General features: G+C 44.0%; 3 protein-coding genes and 1 non-coding gene across 4 annotated transcripts; 2 read left to right on the top strand and 2 right to left on the bottom strand.

The window, feature by feature from the left end:
* Window positions 1-101: 101 nt before the first annotated feature.
* Window positions 102-8,720, bottom strand: TCP1 (t-complex 1). Its single transcript, XM_041423618.1, has 12 exons — window positions 8,543-8,720; window positions 6,935-7,020; window positions 6,059-6,187; window positions 5,583-5,680; window positions 5,150-5,260; window positions 4,301-4,482; window positions 3,604-3,730; window positions 3,095-3,270; window positions 2,261-2,384; window positions 1,136-1,328; window positions 661-824; window positions 102-406 (listed from the first exon to the last, which is right to left on the bottom strand). Exons 1-12 carry the CDS (start codon window positions 8,613-8,615, stop codon window positions 190-192), a joined length of 1,680 nt encoding a protein of 559 aa, XP_041279552.1. The 5' UTR covers window positions 8,616-8,720; the 3' UTR covers window positions 102-189.
* On the bottom strand, window positions 7,592-7,727 carry LOC121346326. Its single transcript, XR_005954064.1, has one exon. It is a non-coding gene; the product is annotated as a small nucleolar RNA SNORA29 (small nucleolar RNA).
* A 1,323-nt stretch (window positions 8,721-10,043) lies between the features above and the next one.
* Window positions 10,044-12,971, top strand: MRPL18 (mitochondrial ribosomal protein L18). The gene is made up of 4 exons (XM_041423620.1): window positions 10,044-10,201; window positions 10,631-10,811; window positions 12,277-12,511; window positions 12,769-12,971. Exons 1-4 carry the CDS (start codon window positions 10,150-10,152, stop codon window positions 12,838-12,840), a joined length of 540 nt encoding a protein of 179 aa, XP_041279554.1. The 5' UTR covers window positions 10,044-10,149; the 3' UTR covers window positions 12,841-12,971.
* A 634-nt stretch (window positions 12,972-13,605) lies between these two features.
* On the top strand, window positions 13,606-25,350 carry PNLDC1 (PARN like ribonuclease domain containing exonuclease 1). The gene is made up of 19 exons (XM_041423617.1): window positions 13,606-14,076; window positions 14,576-14,633; window positions 14,750-14,823; window positions 15,743-15,776; window positions 15,897-16,020; window positions 16,645-16,733; window positions 17,010-17,110; window positions 18,411-18,490; window positions 19,475-19,612; window positions 20,216-20,285; window positions 20,540-20,625; window positions 20,852-20,907; window positions 21,951-22,018; window positions 22,864-22,917; window positions 23,133-23,175; window positions 23,703-23,802; window positions 24,194-24,369; window positions 24,535-24,633; window positions 25,161-25,350. The coding sequence occupies exons 1-19, from the start codon at window positions 14,001-14,003 to the stop codon at window positions 25,225-25,227; spliced, it is 1,593 nt and encodes a 530-aa protein (XP_041279551.1). The 5' UTR covers window positions 13,606-14,000; the 3' UTR covers window positions 25,228-25,350.
* Window positions 25,351-25,891: the final 541 nt, after the last annotated feature.

The raw sequence follows: 25,891 nt of genomic DNA, 5'->3' as shown, positions 1-25,891 counted from the left end.
CAGTGGTTACTGCAGGCACACTAGTTAACACACTCTAGAGCCTAAATTCTCACTGCAAGAACCAACCTTGCTTTCAAAAATTAAGTTTGTTCACAAGAAAATAGCAGCAACATTCAACCACTTGTTTTATTAACATTTTAGTTATAAGAGTGGGAAGTGTAAGTGAAACAAACATAAATAAAGCCTAAGTTATTCTTCAAGTGCTCCAGACTGAACTGCATCCTCATAGCACCCTCCTCTCTCTTCTTTAGTTTCCGGGTGCAGTTTAATAAGATCATCAATTCGAAGAATAGTAATTGCAGCTTCTGTTGCAAACTTGAGGCTCTTAGTTTTGACCATGGTTGGTTCAAAGACACCAGCTTGCTTGTTATCACGAGGTTTTCCATTGATCAAGTCAAGACCAATCCTGCAAAGAAGGAATGCTGTCAGGTGAAGAGGGATAAACAGTAGAAATACAGCTGGGAGTATGCTGGGTAGCTACTGCTTCATTACAGTAATACATACACACAACTGAAGGGCAGGGGCAAAGGAATTCACTGATTAAAAAAAAAAAAGTATGTTAACTATGCGAATCACAGTTCAGTAAACTGGGAGAACAATTTTCCTTCTAGTCACCAACACACATCACTTTTACCAGCCTTCTACCAGACAGATACTTGCCATTTCAGATTTTTGCGATCTGGGTTAACTTGAGCCTCATTGTGGAATGCTCTCAACTTCGCAACAAGATCTGTGGCATCCTGAGCAGCATTTACTGCCAATGTATTTGGAATTACTAAGAGGGATCTCGCAAATTCTGCTATTGCAAGTTGTTCACGTGATCCCTAGAAAGAGGAAAAAAGTTTTTAAACCAATAGCTACAAGAGAGGAAAAAATACAGCCACAATCAAGAACAGCACTAATAAGTAGGGGTTTTCACATGCAAAACCTGTGTTTGGGTCAAAGAACCACAGAATCTAATTATGGGAGAAAGAATTAACTCATACCCTCCATTTTAAAGAACCATCTGATTCTGTAAGATGATTATGTTTTCATGAACCACAGAAATTACTTCTAGTAGATGAAAATAAATGCTTGGAGATTCATTATGCAAGTCTAATGCATACACACGATTGCTTCTTTGAGCAAGACTTACCATGCTAGTTGCATAATTTTCAAGATATATTGAAAGTGCTGCCTCTACAGCACCACCACCTGGGACAACAGACTTGGATTCCAAAACCCTTTTGACAACACAGAGAGCATCATGTATAGATCGTTCCATTTCATCACACATGAAGTCATTGGCTCCTCGTAAGATAATCGATGCTGAAGTACGAGCCTTTGTACTAAGAAGAAAAGGAATCAGAAGTCAGCTAGCTGTGTTGAATGGAATCTAGATTAAAATTTTTCTTGGTAAATTTTTTATTCTGAAGCAGAGTTCAGTTGAGCCTCATTATTTCAACATCTAAAAGAAGATCTTAACCTTGTTACGTTCCCTTGCAGGATACACACATTGTAACTTAGTCACCATTTTAATTTCTAACGTGTGCATCTAGTTTGAATTTTAATCTTTTAAAGAAAGCTACCTGTCAAAGTCAGATGTTTTGCCATTGAAGAGGGGAAAGCGTACTTAGATAGTAAGAAAGACCCCTTTTGCACAGCCCTCAAGTAAGTTAATGACTGCTAATGTTACAGAAAAGACTGTCACATGTAGCTGACACACAAGTGCCATGGGCAGAGTGTGTCATTCATGCTCAAATGACACCACAGGAACATGAACGCCCAGAAGGCATACTGAAGGAGTGGAAAAGTTATTACCCAAAGCATGTTCTTGTTAAATGAATTGATATTTAAGTCTTCAGGTACCAGACAGCAGTGACAGCAGCACAACTGAACATGGTCTTTCACTACAAATGGAAAGATTTAGCTCACACCTCTTTATTCAGATGAAATTACTCAGATGGTACCTATTTCCCTTTACTATCTCGAAAGGGAAGCCAGTTTAGAAACATTTGTTTATAAACAAAATTTGAAGTAAAAACTGCCTAGCAATCTAATTGGTTCATATACTGCAGTTCACAAAATGTATCCAGCTCCAGCAGAAGAGATTAAACACTGATACTTTCACCTCTACTTTGCACTGGATTTGTGTATAACTATTTTCCCATGTGTATAACTACTCCAACCACTCAGAAAGCATGAAGTAAATAAATGGAATTTTATCTCAAACTTAGTAGAGAACAAATACAACATTCAGTATTTTTAAAAGGATCCTTACTTCTTGATTAAAATCAGCTCATCATCACAGATTCTCTCTTGAATCACTTCCTCTGCCTGTCCCAGCATTAATGCCTCAAAACTCTCCTCACCTTCCAGGTTTGCAAGGGTTGAACATATGGTTGCTTCAACAAACAAAAAAAAAAGTGAAGTTAACATTCAATTCCGGCACATCATCCTTTGCCCACTTCCCAGAATAGGTGTACAGAAAGAAAAGCAGAAATAAGACCTCTATTGAATAGACTTTTCTTAAACAATGCTTCTTGTTGTCAGGCAGCAATTCACTATTTCTAACAGATAAACTGCTCCTTTTATTCAACTTTTACAGCACTTCTTTTTTTCACAGCCAGTACAAGTTCCCATGCTTTACCACAATGAAAACATTTTCTTCCACATTTAAGAACTGACAGATAAAAATATGTACAGCACCAGAATTTTTTCAAAGTATGATTCAGTGATTTAGGAGTTCTTCATTCGTCTTGACCTATCTAAACAATGTACTTAACTGTCTAAACAGAGGCTTATGAATGCATGCATAATAAAGACTTCTAAATAAACACAGATTATGGCTCCTATTTCCACAAAAGGCCAGTCTTCACAGTGCAAGGCAGCTTCTTCTCCTCCCACTCCTCCCCATTCAACAATCAAGTCTTACAATACTACTTTGACAAAGGTCACTTAAAAGCAACAGTAAAGCTATAAAGTGGCTCAGCTTTACTCATCCTGACCTTTAATGTTAAGAACCAGTATTTTAAAAATGAGTTAAGAAATACCTTAACAACAGCTTCTGCTTTAAGAATAGATTTATAAACCAGTTTTTCTTACATAGACATACCTCCTGATGCCTTAGCAATCCGCTTAAGGTCCTTTTTTACAACTCTCCGTACTGCCATTGCTCCAGCATCAACAAAGTATTTCAGACACATATCATCAATACCTCCAGTGGTGAGAATCACATTGGCACCAGTGGCCAGAATCTTCTGGATTCTTTCTTTGGTAATATCTGACTCTCTGCAAAGATTAATGTCAAAGTTATAAAAAGATACTAAAAAATATACCATCACATCTTGTCAGCCAACTTCCTGAAACCTTAATGCAGAGCTCTGCAAGAATGGACCACTGCACAAACACACTGGCATTTCTTGAAAACTGACTTAACACTAGCTCTGCCTCCAGAAGTGAAGACTTCTTCCATTACTATTTGGTATTGGTGGGAAATGTTAACATTCAAAACATTTTTTACCTCTTGCTCTCAGCCAAAATTAGATTGAGCCACCTCAACTGAAGAGACCAAATCAAGCCTGTGAAACCCCACTAACCTCAGTTATTCAAGCTTCTACACACCTCTGCCTTATCTGGTCCAGCTTCTCAGGGTCTGAGATAACAACCTGAACACCAAGCTTCATTTTTGCTTTCTGCAGGCTGAAGTCAAGGCATGCAATCTTTGCATTAACTATTCTCTTGGTCATACCTGATGAGGAAAAATAAGCAAGAAGGATTTTGTCAAATCAATTTAACAGGACATCAAGTCAGCATTAGAGATTAAAATTAACATTACTTTCACATTTCAGATTACTGTTTGCTTTTCCACCACCAGTTCTGCCCTACTGCAGAAAAATGCCGATTTACCTTTTTTACATACCTCCCCAAAATGTGAATGACCATGACAATCTGACCTATTGGTCTCACATCCTCTAAGTGACCTAATCACAGCTCTGCTAAATGGAACAATTCCCCACAAACCTGGCAGTGGCTCCCCACAAGGGAAGTGTTTAAGTTCCACCAGATCACAGTGCTACCTTGCTGACACTCATCTAGGGAAACTACAGCAACTCACCACCACTTTGTGGATCACTGCTAGCTAACAGGCTCTAGTCTAAGAAACACTGGTGAAGTGCAGTATTTTGTGTTCTTGTTAAATTGTTCTGGAACTGAAAACCCACATGATTTGCAATGAACACAGCCAGTAAGGAGAGCGATGCAGAAGGACAAATAGGACAGAGGTGACAGGGAAGATTTCTGCAACACAGCCTGTTCTTACCCTGAGAGCCCACCACGCAGTTCAGAGCGTAACCGTTCACGAGAATGCTCTCCTTCTGGCTGCGGCCGTGGGCCTTCAGAACATTAACCGAGTTGATGGGGTACCGAGCCTGACCCTTCTGGTCTGTGTATTTAACTGCCAGTGCGGCATCCACCACCATGTTAGCAAAGAAATCACCATCACTGAGCGGCTGTTAAGGTTAAAACTGAAGAAGGAAACTAGTATTATGTTTAAGAGGAAAAAAACAAAAAACAAACCATGAACAGAAGTAACTGACAGCGCCCAAATTAAGTTTCCCAAAAAGAGCTTCAGAAAGGCATGTAAGTGCTAGCTCTCCTTACCACTTTCTTAAAGGAAAGAGTCATTCTAAAAGCTGAAACACTGGTAGGAAATTATGACAGACTAGTATGAAACCTGCATTTTACGTACATTTTGTTGCTAAAGAAAAATACATATCCGATGGTCAGTCTGCACAAAAGCTAAAAATGCAGGTTTTTCTGTGCCCATGGAGTAAAATTCAACTTCCTTTCCTCTGATTCACTCCCAGGTACTTCTGTAACACATTATTCTATTCACACAACTCTTTATCTAGTCTCCCTAACAAGCAAAGCAATTGTTAGGAAACAATATCCTTTAAAAGCTATCATGATGTGCAAACCCAGATTTAAATAAATTGGGAAGAGTTTGAACATGCTTTCCTATGCCAGGTCACAATACCTGTTATAAACACAACAGCTTCAATGTTGTGTCACGTTCATAAAAACTGCTGCCAAGGATACTCTAGCCTAGCTACCAAAGCTCTCTAATCAATCACTCTCACTTCACTCACTTGATCAATTTAAAGGATACACTCCTATGATTTTCGAGGACATTGATGTTTTAGCAGCATTAATTAGGCACTCCCTGCCCAACTCATCTGTGTTAATAACAAGATTTTCATTGATGTAGCGAACAGCTTCCCTGTAAAATAAAGACAAATATACTAGTAAAGAATCACCCCCACAAAAAGACAAAAACTTACACGTTTTCAGCTCTTCTAAATGTTACCTCCAAGAACAAAGGGATAAAATCAATTGCTCTCCAAGGACAGTAATGTGACTGTCATTCCTTTATGTGATTACAGAAATACAATTTAAAAAAATGAAAACCCACAAGAAAATCCAACCCAAACCAACCAAAACCCCAGCAACCCTGCAACAAACCACCATATTCCACTTGGTGCCAAAAAGCCTATATTAATGCAGTCACAAAATGCTGAAATTCCACTGTATCAGTTTCTTACTTGCAGGCAAGTCGGTATCCACCAATAATGGAGGTAGGATGAATTTTCTGTTTCACCAGCTCATCTGCATTTTTGAGAAGTTCTGCAGCAATAATTACCTGTTTGAAATACAAACACTAAATATGTGCATTCCACAGAAGCAAAGTAACTACCTTGTGCAACGCAGAACTAAGACCATTTTCTGATGTGAGGTGAGAGCTACCTAATTCCAACTCCCACCAAGGTATCTAAAGTCTCAGTTAAGTTTTCAACACTCAGTATCCTTGTTCATACTTCACTTCTTGCATTTGTTAAAAACTAAAAACCTAAATTCGGCCTCTGTGACCAACTTTAAGGATAGGAAAAATCAGTAATGAAACAGAAGTGAGCAAATTCCTTTCTGGAGCACCACTTTGCATATGGAAACTAGCATCTAGGAAAACACCAAATCTAAACACTGACTTTTGAAGTATCTGCCTGTAAAACTTGCTACATACCACTGAGGTGGTCCCATCACCAACTTCTTTGTCCTGCAGGTCTGCCAGCTCACAAAGGACTTTTGCAGCAGGATGTTCCACTTCCAGCAGTTTCAGAATGGTTGCACCATCATTAGTAATGGTCACGTCCTAATTTTCAGAAATCAAATATGCATATGATGTATATTTCTACTACAGTTTCACTGTTGCATTTCATAATGCTCATACAGAAAGAAATTAATTATCCTTTGTGATTGCCCATAAAATAACTATTTATAACAAAACCTTCCTTCTTTTTAATGTGGAGTCCCATTCTAGCAACAGAAATGTTACCAGTGCAGAATCTGTATTTTCTTTTGATCAGAAAACCCTTTATGGTGCAGAAACTCATCAAACATTTTACAAGTACTGGATAAGTAGCCATGCAATGACTTCCCTCCAACACAGTATTTTATTACATAAGCCTAGAAAATGACAAACTTTCTTCAATTACTTGAAATATTTTAAAATACAAAATATTGCTTAAAAATTTGTTATTAATTACTTGAAATTCTTTTGTTATTTCTCCTTATGTGGAGACTAGGATATACAAGTAAGCACCTGTTAAACACGATTTAAGTGGTGAAACTCACTTCTTGCCATCTGACCAGTATTTTAAGTGGTTACAAAGACTTACCTACAGAAATTAAATACATGTAACACATACATTACCACCACAATACATTAAACTAAAATGATGTAATACACATTACACAATACTCAATTTTACCACAGTTCCCCTACCCCTCTCAGGATAAAACAGACACATTAGGCCTACAAGCACACTAAGTGGAACTAAGATTCCTTTTACAAAGGAATACAAGTCCTCCTGACACTTCTTAAAGTAACATTACTTACCCCAATATCATCCACCAACATCTTATCCAGACCAACTGGCCCAAGAGAACTCTTCACAATATTGGCAATAGCAGATGCAGCAGTAACTGAATACAGGAAAGAAGTAAGAAAAAACAAGTTTTATCTTCCCAGCTTTAAGATGATTCTGAGGTTTGTAAGGAACAGTGCCAAGAAACAACAGGTCAGGAATGTGACAAGTGATGTAATCTAGCATTATATTTCAGCCTAACTAACCTGAAGCTTTACCTTACTTTTTTAAGCTTGCTGCTACCAAAAAAATACAATCTGCGCCAAACCTCACTCTTCCTTCTAGCTGGTTTAGCTAACTAATCTGGCAAAACTGACTGACCCAAAAAAGAATGCTTTCTCTGCTGTCTGGGTAAGATGGAGGACAGGACTGAGGTCAGAGGAGCAGTGGTGTTAGATCAGGAGGGGCTGGTAGCACTGCTGCTTTTCACTGCAGCAAGCTCGCATTCAGTCCTCAGTTCTGGGCAGACGAGAACATCGGCATCACCACACATCAGTTAGTAAAACATCTTCTGGTCCTTATCAGGCCTGTGACTGACACAAAACATTTACTTCTGCAACTAAGTCACCGAAAAGTGACCTGTGAGTCACTACCAAAACAAGACAAAGCCTCTAAAACACTGGCTCATTTAAAGGTTGTTTTGCCATTTTCATATAGGAAAAAGATACAATCAACCTTTTCCTTCAGACCATGGCAAGTTTTTCTCTATCCCACAAGCATAGCCACTTAATCTAGAAATGGAAAAAGTGGTAGTTAAATGGGAACAGTTATAACTCTGAAACCTTCAAGCAACACAACAATTTCTTTTGCTAAGGCGGATTAATGTCAGCTTTCTGGAAGAAACAACTTTGTACCAAAGGTGCCATTATCACGTAGAAGCTCACTCTTGAATTAAAACAAGGCTCGTAAATTTTAAGTAGCTGCCTAAAGTACCATCAGAGCTACACGAAAGAATCCCAGTTTGATCGGGAAGCAAGTTTTGGCTTCTTCCTTTGTCTTTCGTCTACTCAGACTCTGAGATGGGCCTCAGAATTTGCAGCCTTCCCCAGGACTTGGGGTTCAAACCCGAGCAATGGGTAACGTGTTTGAGAAGCAGTTACAGACACGCATTTCGAGGCTGTTCCCCACTTTCCGAAGCAGCTTATTCCCTGTGCTGTGGGCGGGGACGTTCCCCAAAAGAATTCTCCGCAGGCCTTGCAGGCTTAGGCCCTAGGTGATCGGGACGGGGCAGAGCGATCCCTGCAGCAGGAGCAGCAGCCGCCGTGGCCCGGTGTGTGCTGCTAGCACGGCACGGCACGGAGGGAGGGGGACGCGGGGCCGCGTCGCCACTCACACTGCTGCAAGCCGCTCACACTGCTGCAAGCCTGCCCCCCTCCCTCCATCCTCCCTTTACTCCCTCCCTGCAGGCAGCAGCGGCCCGGGACGGCAGGAATCTATCGAGAGGAGCGGCACTTCCCGGGCAGAGCGGGGCGGGTGAGCACATGGCCGAGGCGACCATGGCCGCGCCATGTTCGCTCCTTGCTGCCCCTCCCTTCCCCCCCCCCGCTCCCCCGGCCCTCGCCGGGGCGCGCCGCCGTTACCGTTTTGCGTGCGGACCGTGTCGCCGCTGGTCCGCTCGCCGAACACCGCCAGGGGCCCCTCCATCGTCGACATCTTCCCGCCCGGGCGCGGCGCCACACGCACAGGGAAGGGACGGGAGGGCGCGGAGAGGGGGGATGGCCGGGGCGGCGCGAGGCACGCTGGGAACGCGCCCCGCTACGCGCGGGGGCGGTGGGGAGGGGCACGCCCCGCGGGGGCGGAGCCGCATCCCGGGCTTGTCCAATCCTGGGGCGCGGCACCGCCCGGCCTCGAGCCGCGATTGGCGGGAGCCGCTGAACAAAGACGCCGAGAGAAGGGGCGGGCCCGGGGCGCTTCCACGAGCTTCTAGAAAGTGTCGCGGGCCTGGGCGCGCAGGCGCGTGGAGTCCCGCCGGTGGTGGGGCAAAGAATGGGCGCGGGAATGGCGAGACCTGCCCTGCCCTGGGAAGCACCCAGCTTCCCTAGTGGGGACCTCGGCATGCCTGGCCGTAACTGCCCTTCTCAAACACGTTACCCATTGCTCGGGATTGTACCCCGAGTCCTGGGGGAAGGCTGCAAATTCTGAGACCAGTCTTGGGTTCTGAGATGGCAAAAGGTGAAGAAGCTGAAGATCTGCTTCCTGGAGAAACTGAGATTCAAGCTGATACTTTAGGCAAAACACTTCTAATAGGAATTACCCTAAGTCATGACTGTGATTGCACTTGATAATGGCACCATTATATGGTTTCAAGGTCTGTGAGCTGTAACAGTTCCCGTTATCCTACTATTCTGTGGCCAGGTTAAGTGGCGCTGCTTGTAGTACAGGGGGAAAACTTGCTACAGTCTGAGGGAAAACCTCAGGGAGTGATGGGGAGAGGGGAAACCTGCAAGGCCCAGGGTGAGTATGTAACGATTCGCAGGGCATGGTGTGAACAGGCTTCTTGTATTTTGACAGGCAGGTACCTCGTGTGGCCAGGAGCAGCCTCCACCCCCACAGTTGTACCTGGCTGCTGTGGCAGTGCCCAGAGTTCCCCTGCCAGCTGGTGCCCGGGTCTCACCAGGCCTTCATCCTCCTTTCAATACAATGTGCTCTTAGATGGCTCATCAAAAGCATTTTCAGGACTACAGCAGTTAAATACAGCTCCAAAGTAAGGTTCCTGCGTGGTCATGCTTGCAGCAGGATGCTTTGAGAAGGCAGAGAAGCTCTGCTGTACCTTTGTGCCGCAGGAGCACAAGGAAATAAACCTAAACCAGGATGATGGTAGTTCCCGAAACACCTATTGTTGCTCTTTACCCACTCCCCTTTCCTTTCCGCGCCTTGGTCCCTCTTCCGTTCCCGTTCCGGGCAAAAGTTAAAAGATGACCCCCAAGTCGGGCAGTGTTTTTTGCTCTGTTTTGTGAGACGCGAGTACCACTCAGGCGCCCTTTCCGGGCTTGCGGGCGCCGGGGTGGCTCAGCCGGCAGGGCGACCCCGCGTCCGGCGCTTCCGCCTGACCCCGCCGCCGGCGGGCGGAATTCCCGCGGCTGCTTCCGCGGGAAGCGCCGCCCCTCGCGCATGGCGGCGCCCGGGTGTCCCTGAGCGGAGCGAGGGGAGCGGCGGCCGCCCGGCGCTGTGGTGGGTCCGGCTCCCCATGGCGCTGAGCAGCCGCCTGCTGCTGGCGGCCGGCGGGCTCCGTGCAGCGGGTAAGCCCAGGGCTCACCGTGCCGCCCTTTTCCGGCGGCGGCTCCGCGGCCCCCGCGCTCCGCTTTCCTGGCGGTTGTGCCGTGCCAAGGATGAAGGGTTATACCTTGTTGTTTGGTAGCGCTGTCTCTGGTTTCTTGTGTACTTCAGTGTTTTGTAAAGCTTTGGATCTAGGGATCGCCTGGTCACGCGCGAGTTTATATTTTTATATATGAGTTTAAAAATGGCGTTAGTATACTTGCAGTTGGCCTCATAAATTGGGGAAACAGGTTGAGGTCTTGTCATTCATCTGTTAAGTGCTTAAAAAATAAAAGCAAGATGATTCTGCTCTGCTGACTTCTGTCAGCTGTGTCATTCTGTACCGTATCCGTCCTACTGTCTGCACTACTGGTTTTTTAATCTTTGATTTTTTTTATCTGCTCTCTCCCAAGGTGTTCGTTTTGCATCAACTACAGCCAGTGTCAAAACTGAGACTGAAGTGGACACAAGTGAAAATGAGGTTGTTGCCCCAAACTTCACTAATAGAAATCCCCGGAACTTGGAGCAGATGGCCCTGGCTAGGAAGGAGCGTGGCTGGAAGACAACATGGCCAAAGCGTGAGTTCTGGCACAGGTAAGTCAGGAAGTTACTGCCAAAAATGAAGACTCTAAAAGAAAAAAAACCAAAAAGCCACCAACAAAACAAACCCCAGAAACCCACATACAAAATGTGCATTTTGGGTTGCTGAATCAGTTAGGACATTAGTGTTTCTTAATCAGCAGGCATCCTCTGTGTTCAGAGAAGAGTGGACTAGTCACACATGAAAGCATGTGCGGTCAAGATTTTTCCATCTATTGTTAAGGCAACAGTAATGTTGCTTAAGCAACAGCTTTTTAATTTAGGATTCTCTCACTTCTGTGCTTACCATGCTTCGTGGTTTTATTTGAGGCACCACAATAGTCTGTTTGGAGTTGTTTTATGTTTGTGGGTTTTGTTTTGTTTTAATTTACTTGTCCTCTGGAAAATAAGTTCATTTTAAGCTGGCATTTCAAAGCGTTTATTTTGCTTTTGTGGGGAGAACCCCATTCAGGAAAGCTGATACTTTCTCAGTGCAATAAGAAATAGTTTCTCCTAATAAATATTCTACTGTTATGTGTGGAGGCTTATGAGGTACTTTCTGCCCACTTGCAGATCTCAACAAGTTGCTGTGTCAGATCTCAACACCTGCTGTGCAGCTCAAGCTTTTAAAGGATTGCATAGTGACCCCAAAGTTCCATTTCTGTTGAAGCAGTTCCCCATATATCTATCTCTTCCACATTGTGCAGGTGTACAGTGCTTGGTTTGGAGCATGTGCCGGTTTGAGGCAACACAGGACTGTGGCCCTGAGTAACTGATGAGAAGTTGCTCTTGGAATTTCACTCTTCTGAGCTAGCAACAGGAGTTGTGTGAGTCAACACAGGCAGGACGCTGGAAGGACTGCAAAACTAAGGCTGAAATGCAAAGAGTACATTTAGTTCATTACCCTGCTACCTGAAGGATCCCAAAGGAACACCCAGGTGGAGACTCAGGTGGGAATGCAGGCACTGTTAGTTCTAGTCTGTGCAGCTGGTGAGCCTGCAGTTGGCACCCATTTATTAAGGGCATTTAGGTTTACCATCATGCTATGGTCTCCCCTGTGTTTTTTGTCATCTCTGAGCTTTGATGATCTGTCTGTCAAAACAGGGAGCTCAAGCATGTCCAGGAGAGAGCCTCCAAGGCTCTTTGAACACCTGTGTTATCTCTACACAGAGATTCTACTTCTCAAAACAGTCAGAGGATAAACAGCAGTAGACATAATATGTGGGGTTTCCCACAATGTTCTTCTCCAGGACTTAGCATTCCCAGCTGCAAGGACACTTGAGAGAATCCTCCTCGATATTCTTCCGCTTTTAACCCTTTCCTCCCAAAATGAGTCCTGTTTAGTGTCTTACTAAGCAAAACTTGTAATGTAATATATTAATACAATCAATTTTATTTCCTAAAGGGAGTAATTTAAGCATTTGACTCTGTCCTCTGGAAAAGACATTCTAATCCTCTGTTACTTCTTTCCTGCACTCAGATTACGGCTTGAGCGGACACAGCATTACGTAGAAGCTTTTGTCGAGCGCTCCAATGGGGATGTTGTGCTATCTGCCTCTACCCGAGAGTGGGCCATAAAGAGACACTTGTACAGTCCCAAGGGAGTGGCTGCATGCAGAAACCTTGGCCGTGTAATGGCACAGCGCTGTTTGGAAGCAGGAATCAACTTCGTGAACTTTAAAGCCATTATCCCCTGGGAACACCGTTGTGACTCGGCAAGTACCCACCTACTTACCCCATTGGCCCTTCTTTCCTATATAGGCTTTAATTTTACTTCTCTTTACCTTTAATTTTCTTATGTGGCTTGACAATCCCTCCTTGCAACATTCAGAAGGGCTTTGACAAGCTGCAGTTCCTGATATTATGCTTCTATGAGGCTGTTAACCTCTGGCCCTCCATATAACATGTTCCCACTGATATTTAAGTCTGCTGGCTTTCTTTTGTATTTATTTGTGTCTATCTTTTAAACAAGATTCAGGAATTTGAGAAAGCTATGAAGGAGGGTGGTGTTGTTCTGCATGAGCCACGAAGAATCTACCAATAAAATGGAGATCGTTGGGAAGACTTTCCAAGGAACAAGGATTTCTTCTTTAGGTTTGTGTATTGGCAAAGGGAAGGTCCAGAGCTGGAAAAAGTTGGAATGTGACTTCTTATAATAAAATATTTTCACATGGATAGGAGTGTGTCATCTTCTTTATTTTAAAATGATCAACACCTTTAATGCTAGAATAAACTTACCATAGTTCAGCTTGACAGAATTTATTAATAATTCAACATTTAAAAATATATTTTTATTTTTAATATTTGATTTTTTTTTTGTTCCAGCCTGAACTCTGGAAATGCTTTGATATTTGATCCCTGTACACTGCCAGTCGAACCTAGCAAAGTGTAGACATTACATTAATGTTTAGAACTGTGATAAAGATGTGCAAAGTCTTAGTGAAAATGTTAAACTCCCAACTCATCTTTGCACCTTTCTTGCAATCCTGAGATTCTAACTGCTTAACCACATGGATAGGTTTAGAAGGGGAGCTGCAGAAACTCTTTCTATAGGGAATAAGAAGCCCCATTCTCCCCTTCTGTGTCTGCTGCTTGGCACAGGCTGGTGCTGTCAGCATCTCTGCCTGCTGGCTCGGCACAGCTCCCAGCTACAACCAGGCTGTGAAATCCCCACAGACAGTGTGTGGAAGCCTCTGACAGGCCAGTTCAGGGCGGCCAGCCTGGTCAGTGCAACTCCGGTGCCTGTGTCGGGGTGCTGTGTCTGCTGCCTTGTGTGTGCGCTCTGGGGCAGGAGAAGGGAACGCCAAGGGTCAGTGCTGGGGTTCAGCAGCGTGCAGAGTGAGCCCGGCCCGGTTCTGGCATCTTTATTAAATCCTCAGACATAATAAAAAAAAAAACCACTGGATTTTTACCTAGTTGTTGGTTCATAATAATAACTCTCAGATAGTGACGGCCGCTGTGCGATCTGTATTTCCAGCAGACGCGCAGTGGGAGCTGCCCCTGCGCTCCGTGTCAGCGGGGGCTGTGCCGGGCGCCTTCGCAGCCTCTCCAATTCCCAGCCTAAACCTCCCAGTCCTTCGTTCCCACCGCTCGGGTCACGCTGGAAGCTCCCGAGGCGCTGCCTTTCCCACCCCTTAGTGCGGACCGCCTCGCGGGGCAGCGCCGGGCACGCAGGCGCGCCGGGCGGGCCGCGGGCGGGCGGCGATGGACGTGGGCGCCGAGGACTTTGCCCAGCGCCTGCCGCGCCTCAGGCGCCGCATCCTCGATGCCACATTCGTGGGTGAGCCTCGGGGGCGTCTCGTGTGGCCCCCAGTGCTGCCGTCGGCTCCCGCCCGGCCGCGCAGAGGGGCGGCTGGGCCCTGCCCGACGTGGGGACCCGGGCACTGAGGGGTGTTGCAGCCGATAATGGCGCTGCTGCGCCCAGAACAGCGAGCGCTGAGGCGCGGGGATGCAAACGGGGAAACGGAACCCCGACTGCGGTGCTGGCCTCGGCTCGGCCGGCTGGGGGCCAGGGGTGCTAGGGGTTCGGGGTGGGGGCACGAACACAGCACAGGGTGAGGCAGGCTCCTCCTGAGGGGCTGGGGGAGGTGTCCCTGCCTCATCCTGCCACAGGAATGAGGCAGCTGGAGGTGCGACCCCGAAGCTTTTTCTTTTGAGCCTGCTTCCTGTGGTTTGACAAATGTTGCGGTGAAGGGAAGAATGTGAGAGACCCCCGTCCTGGTGGTGGTGAAGCTCATGCCTCAAATTCAGATTCTCTTGTGTTCTTTCCACTTCAACAGCCCTTGATCTGGAGTTTACTGGTTTGCATTCAACTTCCCTACAAAACAACGAGCCCAGGTAAAGCTGTTGGAATTGAAATGTCAGGGAGACTTGTTGCTCTAGCCCTGTGAGAACAACCTGTGCATAGCAACCCTTCTTATGTCCACTCTCCCCAATTCTGGTTTTGTTCCTAGCCTGTTTGACTCCCCTGCGGAGCGGTATGCGAAGGCCAGGCAGAGTGTTCAGCGCTTCACTCTTGTTCAGCTCGGTAAGTGCGGCTCTGCTCTCCCGAGGTCGTACAGGTAACTGGCCTTTTGCTAACAGGTGAGTCCTGCAGGTGGCTCAGCCTTAATTCACTCATTCCAGAGATGTTTGCTTGTTGGGTTTCCCCCCCTCTGATATTTAACTCTATCAGCTTTTTAATAAATAAAGTCACGTGGGCTGTATCGTTTTTATGGGTCTAAAGTTGACTGTATGTAAAGGTCACAGTTAAAAATACAAGGCTTTTAAATCAGAGGATGCAAGTAAGAAGCAGCAGCTCCTTTTCAAAGCAGTGTCATTTGATACAGGGCATTATGAGTAAGGGGACTGTGAGGAAAATGAAGGCTGCTATTTCTGTTATTCCTAAAATAACAAACCAGCATGAGGAGCGGTCTGTGAAGGAGAGCTATTGACAGTTAAGAACCAGTAAGGAGTCAAGAAGACAGCTTGAAAACAGTTTGACATCTTGTTCAGAGTCTTGGGGTATGTACGATCATCATGTGCCTTTTAGGGATTAACAGAAGAAAAAAAAAAAAACAAAACCTGAGAAGTAAAACCCATGTTTCAGTCCTCTGTGGTGCCCAGCTTGTTCCAAACACAAATGTAGTGTAGTTGGACCCACAGACTCATCTGTGTATGCACAGTCAGAGGCTCATCACCATCTCACCTCTTGCCTATTGCTCAGTGTATTTGTTGTTTAATTCAAATTTGACTCATTTTCCCACATAGCAGTGAAAGCTTGTCCTGTGCAGTTCTCAGGAATCCAGGGAGTGGCCTGGCAGTTGCTGCTAGGATGGCACAGTGACATTCCTGAATGGAAAGCATGTATTTCTTGAGGGGTTCCCCACATCTCTCATCTAATTTGCACACTGTCAGTAGACAGCCAGCTAAATGCTGCCGTCTCAACAGAGGTTTCTTTCTTGCAGGGCTGGCAATATTCTCAAAAGAAAATTCAAACAAGTAAGTAAAAAAGTTTTCTGTTGCAATGAGGATAGTGCAGTAGAGATTTTATGCATAATTTCCTTTGGGCAGAGTTAATTCTATAATTATCTTCTAGAGATATTTTTCTTTTCATTTTAGGTATGTGGTGCATTCGTACAACTTTTTTCTCTTTCCCTCAACTCTGGGAATAAGGGATGTCGAATTCACCCTCTCTGCATCTAGTATTCAGTTCCTGTCTCATTATGGCTTTGACTACAACAAGGTATGTAATCTCTGCCAGAAATGCAGAACAGAGGAAATCTGTGCAACTGCAGAAAAAATCAGATTGGTATCCCTAAATGTTACGTTTCTAGGGTAAATAGCATCTTCCTAAAGTATGAATGCATCATGCAGTTTGTTATCAACAAGGGGTAGTGAGTGCTCTTTTTTCTGAACTAATTTAAAGGCAATAACCACATCCTTGGCAGCCTCAGATTCTCCTGCCTCAAAAAAAACCCCCAAAACCTCATCTTTGGTAAGCTAAGGATTTGCTAAACAAACCGTGGTGGGTGTCTTTACTATCCATGAAGGTGTAGAAGTATCAGTTTACCAGCATCTTATGTATTGCCACATTTCCCATAAAATACAGACTCTTGTCATCCCATGAGTCCTGTTTTGCCGTTCTGGGCAGGAAGCATCCCACTTCTTGACTCTTAGAAGCATCTTATTAAAGGAAAAGTAAAAGAAGAACAAAAAAATTGATTACCATTGACAAACATCCTTTTCTTTCCTCCATACTTGTTGGATTGCCTACAGTTTGTTTGTCCTGACTAATCTGCTGATTCTCTAATGTGCTGTGAGAAAATCCAGGGGAATGTAACCAACTTGGCGTTTTCTCTCCCGTCAGTTCTTCAAGGATGGAATCCCATACATGAATGAGGTACAGGAGAAGATCCTTAGGCAGCAGCTCTCAGCAGGTACCTGGAAAGTCTGCAGGTGAGCACTTCTCAAAGAGGTGTCTCCTCAGTACTGTGCCCATGGCTCAGCTTCACTCAGATCACGTTTTGTAGAAATACTGAAACCTGTTGGACTGAACGCCTCGCTGCCAGCTGTTCCAGCATGCCACGGTGTCTGAAGGAAGATCGAGACCACAGGATATTATGTGGAGAATTGGGTGCATGTTGGGAAATGAAGCTTTTGCATTCCTACAGCAAGGCACAAGGCTTCACCTGTAAAGAGCATTTCTTACACTGCCTCTTTCCCCTCATCCAGCACTAGTAACAGGGATGTCCTGAAGAAAGCTATTGATGAAGTGACCTCTTGGATAGCTGCAGCTGAAGAAGAGGATACTATGATCCTTCAGGATCTGAATGGTATGAAGCTGTGTCTCTCTTAGAGAGACTATGGGCTCTGAGTGGGTTCATAATTTCTTGTGAACCTCTGGGGCTGTAACTGTCCTTTCTTTTGTTAAATTGCTCTATTGAAAGGGAAAGCACCAGTGCCCATCCTGCCTTTACAACTCTTAACCCCAGTTTATACTTTAGCGTCTGTCAGGAGTTCATCTCTGGGCTCTTGTGCTTTGCTCTGTTGGGGTGGTAGCTCTTTCTGAAGCAGAAGTGGATGTCTGGATGCTTGGAGCATGCTTTGTGGTAATTGACTTCCATTTTGTGCTTTTTCTGAGCAGCAGCTGGAGAATTTGTAGTTACTCTGAATCAGGATTACATTTTACATGCTTCAAATTCTGGGTGATCCAGTTTTTTATTTTCTTCCCCTCCTTTCAGTTAAGTCCCTCTCATTGGAGCAACAGGGAGCCCCATAGAGACACATATATGCCAGTGGGAATAAACAGGTCACTTAGCCCCTGTGTTAGGTTTTGGGAGCACTGTAGCAGAGCTGAGGAGCTTCTGTGCTGACTTGAAGAACTGGGAATTTTTGCAGGGAATAATTTGTAGGTTTACACACAGAACCCAAAACTTAACCTTGTAGGTCTGGGAATATAATATAGAAAAAGTTAGGAAGAACGCAGTGTTCAAGGCTTTGTCTGTTGAGTTTTTTTGCAGAGTATGCAATAAGAGGGATGGAGACTGTGCTGTGCTTTTTATCTGCTTTGTCAACTATATATGATACTGATATTTTAATAGAGTGTGGCACTGGTGAGCACCTGTGATAAGAAAGACATTTATTTAAGTAAGCAAGAAGACTGATTCAGATGTCTCTTTTAATGCTATTCAGAAGAGGACTGGGTTAGTTCCTTGTCAGCTGTGGGGGAAAGTGCATTGGTACCCTTTGTGTGCTTGCTCTGAAACTGTCCCAAACAAGAGAGCGTCCTTTTCCTCCCTCTTCAGTTAGTCTTTTCCTTTCCTCCAGGAAAAACAAAAGCTCATTTGCCTGTGATTTTTGGGGGTTTTTTTTGTGTTTTGTTTATTTCTGTGGGTTTGCGGTTGTTGTTTTCTTGGGGTTTTTTGTGTGTGTGTGTCTATGTTTTTTGTTTTGTTTTCTTTCAGTCACTGTGTGTGGTAATGTATCAGGATCATAGATTGAGGAATATTTTCTCTATGTTGGGGGAAAGACATGTCAGTCCGTCTGTCTAGAGGAATGGCGTGTTTTCCTTAATGGGCTTGTCTGCGCCTCTGAAGCTTCTATTGCATTTTTTTTTTTTTTTGTCTGTCATAGGCTATCATGTAATTGAAGTTCAGCTGGTTCTGAGGCAGGCTCTTGAAAATGTTTGGACAGAGCCTCTTGGAGACAAGAAGGTGAGATGGAAGTGTCGACCTTGTGAAAAAAGGATTTCTCTCTGGGCAGATAGGACTGGCATTCTTGCAGGGACTCTGAAATGTTGCTTGTACTTTTAATGATAGGGTCCAGGAGGAGGAGAAGACAATGACAAATTAAATGTTGATTGCAGGATCCTAAGAAAAGGGACACAGAAAACTGAGCAACTCTGGTTTCTGTTTGTCCAGTATCCCCAAAATCCTTTTAAATGGAAGTGCTTGTCCTTGAGCACTTCTGGAGGTACTCTCTCCATGTCTTTAGACTTTATTGAGTCCCTCCTTCAATACCTCCACAAGAATGTACAGTTTTAGCATTTTGTGTGGTTTTCCTTTGCTGACTTCTGCCATGAAGTTGCTTTGAAGACTTTCACTCTGTGACTTGCTGTTTTGCTATTCACTACTGGTATTTTACATTCAGTGCAATATTTTCTGCAGTAAAACTATGGTTGTAGACTTCTCATACTATGGGTTATGGGTATGATATCAGTCAGTTGCTTAGAATTAGCTTACAGAAATCTTTTTTTTTTTTGCATTACTCCTACTTTAGTCTGATAACCAGTGCCCCCAGACTGTCAGATTTACCCAGTCTTCTCATCTGAAGCATTGCCTTTGGCAACTCTGCTTGTATGATTGCTGTTTGTTTCTGGGTTTTTGGTACCATGAACTTACCATATTGGTATCAAGTTAAGTTGAATTACATTAATTTGTGCTCAGAAAAGCCCTTTGGTAGGAATCATCCTCTTAAGTAGAGAAGCACAATTAAGACACACTTTGAGCAGGCCTGTTTAGTTACTTGAGCACTGATCTCCATATGGAAGTGAGACAGTCCCAAGGTCCCAGGGGATGCAGTTTTCTGTCCTTCAGTGCCTTGAAGCTGAATTTGACCTCAGCATTACTGAACCCCAGTAAGCAACGTACATGCAACTAACACTGGAGGCTGAGATACTCAGTGACTGTTCTTTTTAGGTGATGGTAAAAAAAGTGAGTCCAGAGCATCGTCAGTTTCTGGAGAACTCTTCTTATGACCACTGTCAGCAAAAGCTCATTCTCCTGTCTGCCCGGGGCTTTACCAACCTCTTCCAAATGCTTGTTAACGTCAAGAAGGTAAAATGCCTTAACCCTACTCTCATTTTCATATTTTTTAAATTTTGCTGTGTTAAATGCAATATTAAAAGTGCTGGTGTTACTGTTTGAGTCACCATCTAAGAAAGCTGAGCAGATTCTTGCCTTTTGGGCAAGCTGTGCTTTTCAGCATGCGTCAGATCAGTTTATTGGACCAAGTGGACCATTGGTTTGACTTAGTGTGGAAATTGTTATGTTCTGTATGCAGCTTGTCAAATGGATTTCAGCTTTAGAGGACTGTGGGTGACGTGCAGCAAAGACCATCCTTATCCTTGCGAGTGAGCATATAAATCTGATGTCTGGAACCTTATTCAGCTGAACCCTGAATCCACTTAGCTCCTTAGGTCCACTGAAAATAGAATGCTGCTAAGAAAATACCCTCTCAGGGAATCCACAAGTCTGATTTCCTGAAGGCAGTAGTCCTCCTGTGAGCCTTGCGGCCTGAATGACTCCTGTGTGAGTGTGTGTGGATGTTGTCTGCTGGAGGAAAGGGTTACAGCTGTTGAGTGTGCCTGTGTTGTTCATCTCTGAGCTCTCTTCAGAAATGTGCTCCAACGGGCTGATGTGTTTGTGTTCCTCCCGTAGCCCCTGGTGGGACACAACATGCTGATGGACCTTATGCATCTTCACGACAAGTTCTACAGGCCCCTCCCAGGTACTGCTGTGCGTAGCTGCTGTCCTGGGCTGCTGCCTTTGCACTGGGGGAGGAACAGGAGGTGCAGTGGCTATTTGCCAACACAGACACCTGCAGGGCTTAGCCAGCAGCAGGGCTGGTTGCCTCTTCTGAGTTCTGAATGCTGGAGATGGCATCGTTGCTTGCTGTCACTTATTTTTCCTATTACTTTGCGTTGCATTGGATTTTCCCCAGTTTCCTGATGCCTTTCTCCACTCCATGTGCTTTGCTTTCAGAAAGCTATGAGGAATTTAAAAGGAACATTCACAACCTGTTTCCTGTCATCATAGACACCAAGACTGTAACAAAATCTGTGCAGAAGGTGAGATGCACAGGTTTTTTTGTTTGAAATTTAAACCTGTGTTTCACCCAAGAGAGAGGATATCTTTCCTCAGTGCCCTGTGATAATAATGGAACTGCAAACAGTTCTCAGTATTGCCTTGGGAAGTTCTAATTTTAGATCTCATTTAACAAATTGGCAATGTAAGTAGCTGAACTCACCATAAGGTCTGTCGTGGTTGGTTTTCTGATACACTGTTCTTTTATAGAAATGTCTGTTTCCTCGAGTATCTAGTCTTTTGGAGGCATATGCAGTTTTGTCCAGGTAAGTGGTGGCCAATAGAGCTTTCAGCAATCCCTGTGTCTTCTTTGGAAAGATATTTCACAGTCAGCCATTTCCCATGTTCATACTTTCCCTCCTCTCAAATGCTTTTCAATTGGATCCTTGTCTTTCTAAATTTAAGAGCAAAGGATTTGCACATCTTTGTTATAAAGAAATTGTGTAGTAAATTACTTGTTCTGAGTCTCTTTATGCATTGAATTGCCATTATTTCATTGGTTGCAAATTTGGCTTGCATACAACTGTACACTCAGCTTAAGAATTATGTTGCTTATGCCACGTTCTGAAATGAGTAGGTTGCAGTTCATGGTGAAAATACATCCCAATTTCAAATGCCTGTCCTAAGGAGGGCTGCACTGAGCCCAGAGCAGTAACTAAATACACTGTTCAAAAGGAGGACGAGTAGATGTTGTACCTCATGAGCATAGTCCTGATGTAGTAGGAGACTTACTTCACACTTCTTTTGTGAATTAATTTTTTTGCATGTCAATTTTGCCAAGGAAAGGAAAATTTTGCCTGTTTCCTGTTACCCCCCTGGTCCCAAGAAGGAGATGGAAAATTAATATTTTTTTTTAAAACAGTACTGGGATTCTGAGGGTTTGTTTATTAGCAATTTCAGACTGCATCTTCTACTTGACTGTTCTTTGTTTTATTTCATTCATTCCAGGGGTATCTCTTTAACCTCCAGGGTTCCCCATTCAAATAGGACCATCTAGTAAACCTCTTTCCTGCAGTTTTAGTTCTGCTCACTTTTTTTTTGTTTTGAATGCAATTAGAACAAATTTGCTGCTCACAAGTTTTGAGTGAGGGAAGAGACTAAGGAAATATTTAGGAGTTAGTTTTCAGGAAGAAAACTGGTAGATATTACTCAAGTAAGTATTTTTGCCTTTTCCTGGAGGCCTACCAACGTTCATTTTAAAGTCTCCAGTAGCGTTTTCTGAAATGAAGCTACAGGTCACTAGAGAACAGTAACTTTTCTCTAACATACTGAGCAAGGACAAAAATATCACACATCCACTTGTCTTCAGCAGCAACCTGAATCCCAAAGGTCCACCGTGCCCTGTTATAGCTCTTGCAAGTGGCTGCTCAAGATACGGTATGTTCTGAAGCAAATTTTCAGAGTCAGAATGATCAAAAGAGTTTTGTTGTACTCTGTGGGTGACCACATACAAAGCATGAGGGAATGCCAGTGTGTCTGTTGAATTTGCCCAGAGCTGCTGAGACACATTTTTGTCCAGACCCAGACCTGGCTCCCAAGACGTGTGTTCTGCACATGCCTGGTAGCTGCTGAGGGAAATGCAGGGCAGGTTTGCCTCATGCTGCTGGTACAGACAGCACTTACACTGTGTTGGGCTGAACTGAACCTGACTTGGGCTGTGAAGTCAGGAGCCCTTGGAAGGGGCAAGGGGAGGTGGGAAACAGCTGTCTTAGAAGGGAAGGTAGAAGGAACTAATGGCAAAGTAGCAGGAGCTCAGTGGCTGGTGTGCAGGATTAAGTGATGCCTGTGCAGGAGGTTGTGTCCAGGACATGGTGTGATACTGGCTGTGAGGCAGATGTTTTCTGGCTTCTCCTGGCAGCATTGTGTCCTGCAGCACAGGGCCTCCTGTGTTTGAAATGGTTCCCATACCATCAGTAACATAGACGACACAGTTTGGGTTAGACTTTCATAAAAGTTAAATATTTTAATGTGCATCTTGCTAAGCTTTTCAGGCATTCATGTAACTGCTGCTTCTTTTTTGGTGTTGTTTTAAAATGCATGCTAGAAGCACAGATTTTTTACTGGGTGTAAAGTTTTCAGGGTGAGGAAGGAAACAGAGTTGAGGGGAGGGGGAAAAGAACCTTCAGAATAGTGGATCTTACGAATTAGGATTTTGCAGTGTAGTAGTTTTTACAGCATGCTAGATGTGTTTACTTCTTCCTGATTTTGTTGGACACTTACAGCTGAGAAGATACTTCCTCATGAGGCAGGCTATGATGCATTTCTCTGTGGTTCAGGTAAAATGCTTCTTTAAAACTCCTTCAGAGGTTGTGTTGGGATTTGGCAATCTTTTTGTTCTCTCTAGATCTATTTGATGCTAAGAAATATTTGTTTATATACAGTCTGTTGCTCTTAGTAACTTAGCTGCACTTCAATGCATTTTTGCTTTCTATGTATTTAGCAGTGTTTCTCTAGCTTTCTTCTCATGTCACCTCATTATTCCTTTCTCTAGTTCTTCTGATGTCAGCTCATTTGCTACTGTGCAAATCCACAGAGTGAGTAATGTTTAAGTGTTGAATGAAAATTGTATTACATGGGATGTTTTTCCTATGGAAAACAGTCTTCCTTTTGGTCTGACTGACTTTTTGTTTCACAGACTGGTCTTCCTTTTGGACAAAAGGAAGTGTTATTGGAAATGTCATGTTCTAATTAGATTTTTATTTTATAAATCTGAAAGTAGTAGTTTTATGTCAAAGCTGACATTTTAAAAATGAAATCAGGGGCCATGTGATGGCTCAGAGGTTGGGAAATGACATTGTGACTTCTTTATTCTTGAACAGGCTCTCTCAAGTTCAGTTCACTTGGGTAAGGGTCAAATAATTTTCCATTAGTTTCCATTTTTGAAATCTCTGTGAATCAGTGCCTTCAGCTGAGTTCCCTTCCCTTTTCTTGCAGCTTTATGACTTCTGTAGGAAGATACTAAGATCTAAAATACCTATTTTGTCACTAGTTGAAGAGCTTGAACTATAGCAGTGCAGTACTGGAGAAACAAAACTTTGTTCTCTTTTGTTTTCTGATTTAGTGATGTGGTGGAGGCTGAGCCCTCTTTCTCACAGTATCTCACCGTGTTGGCTGAGGACGTGAACAAAGTGAATTTCATCCGAGGTGGTGCTTCAAACATTGTGCGTATGAATTGCAGGTCTGTGACCTGTTTGTGGGGTGCATAGGTCAGTAGCCTACTTCATAGCTTCCTCAGAGGAGAGGAATCCACTGGTGCTGGGGCCCACCTTGGCACTGCTTTGCAAAATGTATTTATGCTGTTATTCTGTAAGATGGCATTAGCCAGTTTACATTGCTGTTTCTCAGGTAGTTTCTCAATGGTAGTCATGACAGTTTGCTTTTGTGACAATATTTAGATGAACACTGGGACAAAACAAAATTAATTTTACACCAACAGCAGTATTATACAACCTGTCATTTGTTTGTCATGTTCTGCATATTTTCTGATTATATTAATAGTGGCTCTATAGTGATTCCAAATTCAGATATGTCTCAATACTGTATATTTTCCAGAATTTTTCTGGGGAAGATTCTCCTTGCCATCATCCCCCTGCCTTGGTTGTTCATGTCCGAGGCTGGCCAGGGCTGACCGAGGAAGAGATTTACCAAGAGTTTAAAGCTTGTGGTCGCTTTGATGTCAGACGGCTTTCAAAGAACCAGTTCATTCTGCTCTCCAGTAAATACAAGGAGTAAGTGATCAGAAAACCTTAACTTTCAGTCCTCTTTTCCTCTCATCCAGGCCTTTGTCCCACCCTCTCTCTGCTGTGACAGCTCTTGGATAGAAATTCCTGCCCTGAGCTGTGGGGTGCTGTAAGCAGCCTGCGGGCTGAGCTCAAGCCGTGCTTTCATTGCAGCGTCAGGCTCGTCCTGCGGAATTACAGGCACCACCCTCACCTGCAGGTCTCCGTGTACCGCCACTGGAGGCACTCGCCGAGCGTGAACTGCCTGCTGCAGTGAGTTGCGGGATCGCGGGAATGGGGTGGGTGGGGAGAAGCATTACTTTCGGGTCCGAGGCCCTGGCACAGCAGCAGCCTGCGTCGTGTTTGCAGTGGATTCAGAAGCAGGTGCTGAGTGGCTGCTCGTGAGCTTTCAGCCCTGGGCTGCTGGACTTTAATCTCGCTCGTTAACCCAGGAATGCTACCCCAAGGACAGCACAAAACTACGGATGTGCTGTCACAGCAGAGAGGTGGTAATTTTAATGAGCTGTAGCACCAGCTCTAATAAGCTTGGTGAGAGGGAGGCAGAATCTCAGGTGTGGGATGGATCTGGGTTTTTTTCTACAGCTGAGTTGAAAGCTCGGTAGTGGGAGAGAATTCCAGATTCAAAGTGCACCCCTCTTGTGAGGTGGTGACAATGAGGCTCATGAAGGGTGAATTTCTGCCTTGATGTGGTTTGAAAAAGAATCTAAGCACTTAATAAACAAAAATTTAAGCCGTACATATAGGTAGCCTAACAGCATTTTATTATTCTTATCTCTTAGAATCTCTGGTATTGTGGCCCTGTGGTCTCTCTTGGCCTTTGTGCTTGGAGGAGCTCGCAGCTGTTGACTCTGAAGGACTACTGTGGAGATGGATGTGAGGAACACTGATCTTATTTCTTGTGTTTGTCTGTTTTGTTTTGTTTCATTCAATAAAATGAGGGAAAAAAAGAACAGAAATAAACCCAAAACTATACTGTTTGAATTGTTTCCTTGGAAATCTGTTTTTTAAAGGTGGTGTGTTACTTTGCAATTTGTGGTATTTTGTAATCTGCTCAAAGCATCATCTCCTCCTGAAGGGACATGATTGTTTCAACACCTAATTTTCTTTGGTCCTGTGTAGGTTCTTCACAGCTGCTCATACCCTCAGTTTGTTCCTAGTGCCGGTGCTTGCTGCATAAAACACATCAAACACATTTTTGATAAAGTTCAGGAAGTTATGAAATGAAAGATGCTATTTTTAGCTTCAGTTGTAAAGCAGGGGAAATGTCATTGTTTACCAAATGAAAACGGGCAGAGTTGATGGAGAAACCACTCTTGGGGCTCATGACAGGTTCTGGGGAATAGTAAATAATTTGCAGTGCTGTCAGTGCAGTATCATGCACTGGTATTTTCAGTGGCAGTATAGCTGAGGTTTGACACAGATAAGTGGCAGGCATTTATCAGGTTCCAGTTTGTGGAGTATACAGAGGTCAGGTGAATCAGCACACATTTCTGCTGGCTTCCAGTGCTCA

The sequence above is a fragment of the Onychostruthus taczanowskii genome, unplaced genomic scaffold, assembly GCF_017590055.1.
Source record: "Onychostruthus taczanowskii isolate IOZ18803 unplaced genomic scaffold, ASM1759005v1 scaffold8, whole genome shotgun sequence".
In the NCBI taxonomy this organism is placed as follows: Eukaryota; Metazoa; Chordata; class Aves; order Passeriformes; family Passeridae; genus Onychostruthus; species Onychostruthus taczanowskii.
Note: the sequence above shows the minus strand (reverse complement) of the source record. Positions and strands in the feature narration are given on the sequence as shown.

Coding starts and splice junctions, on each gene's coding strand:
- TCP1 (XM_041423618.1), bottom strand. CDS start 8,615: ATGTCGACGATGGAGGGGCCCCTGGCGGTGTTCGGCGAGCGGACCAGC. Junction 2,385..3,094: donor GATTGCTAAGGCATCAGGAG/GTATGTCTATGT, acceptor TGTTTGTTGAAG/CAACCATATGTTCAACCCTT. Junction 1,329..2,260: donor GAGCTGATTTTAATCAAGAA/GTAAGGATCCTT, acceptor TTTTCTTCTTAG/TACAAAGGCTCGTACTTCAG.
- PNLDC1 (XM_041423617.1), top strand. CDS start 14,001: ATGGACGTGGGCGCCGAGGACTTTGCCCAGCGCCTGCCGCGCCTCAGG. Junction 22,019..22,863: donor AAGTGGCTGCTCAAGATACG/GTATGTTCTGAA, acceptor GGACACTTACAG/CTGAGAAGATACTTCCTCAT. Junction 23,803..24,193: donor GAGGTGGTGCTTCAAACATT/GTGCGTATGAAT, acceptor TATATTTTCCAG/AATTTTTCTGGGGAAGATTC.
- MRPL18 (XM_041423620.1), top strand. CDS start 10,150: ATGGCGCTGAGCAGCCGCCTGCTGCTGGCGGCCGGCGGGCTCCGTGCA. Junction 10,202..10,630: donor CGGCGGGCTCCGTGCAGCGG/GTAAGCCCAGGG, acceptor CTCTCTCCCAAG/GTGTTCGTTTTGCATCAACT. Junction 12,512..12,768: donor GGGAACACCGTTGTGACTCG/GCAAGTACCCAC, acceptor CTTTTAAACAAG/ATTCAGGAATTTGAGAAAGC.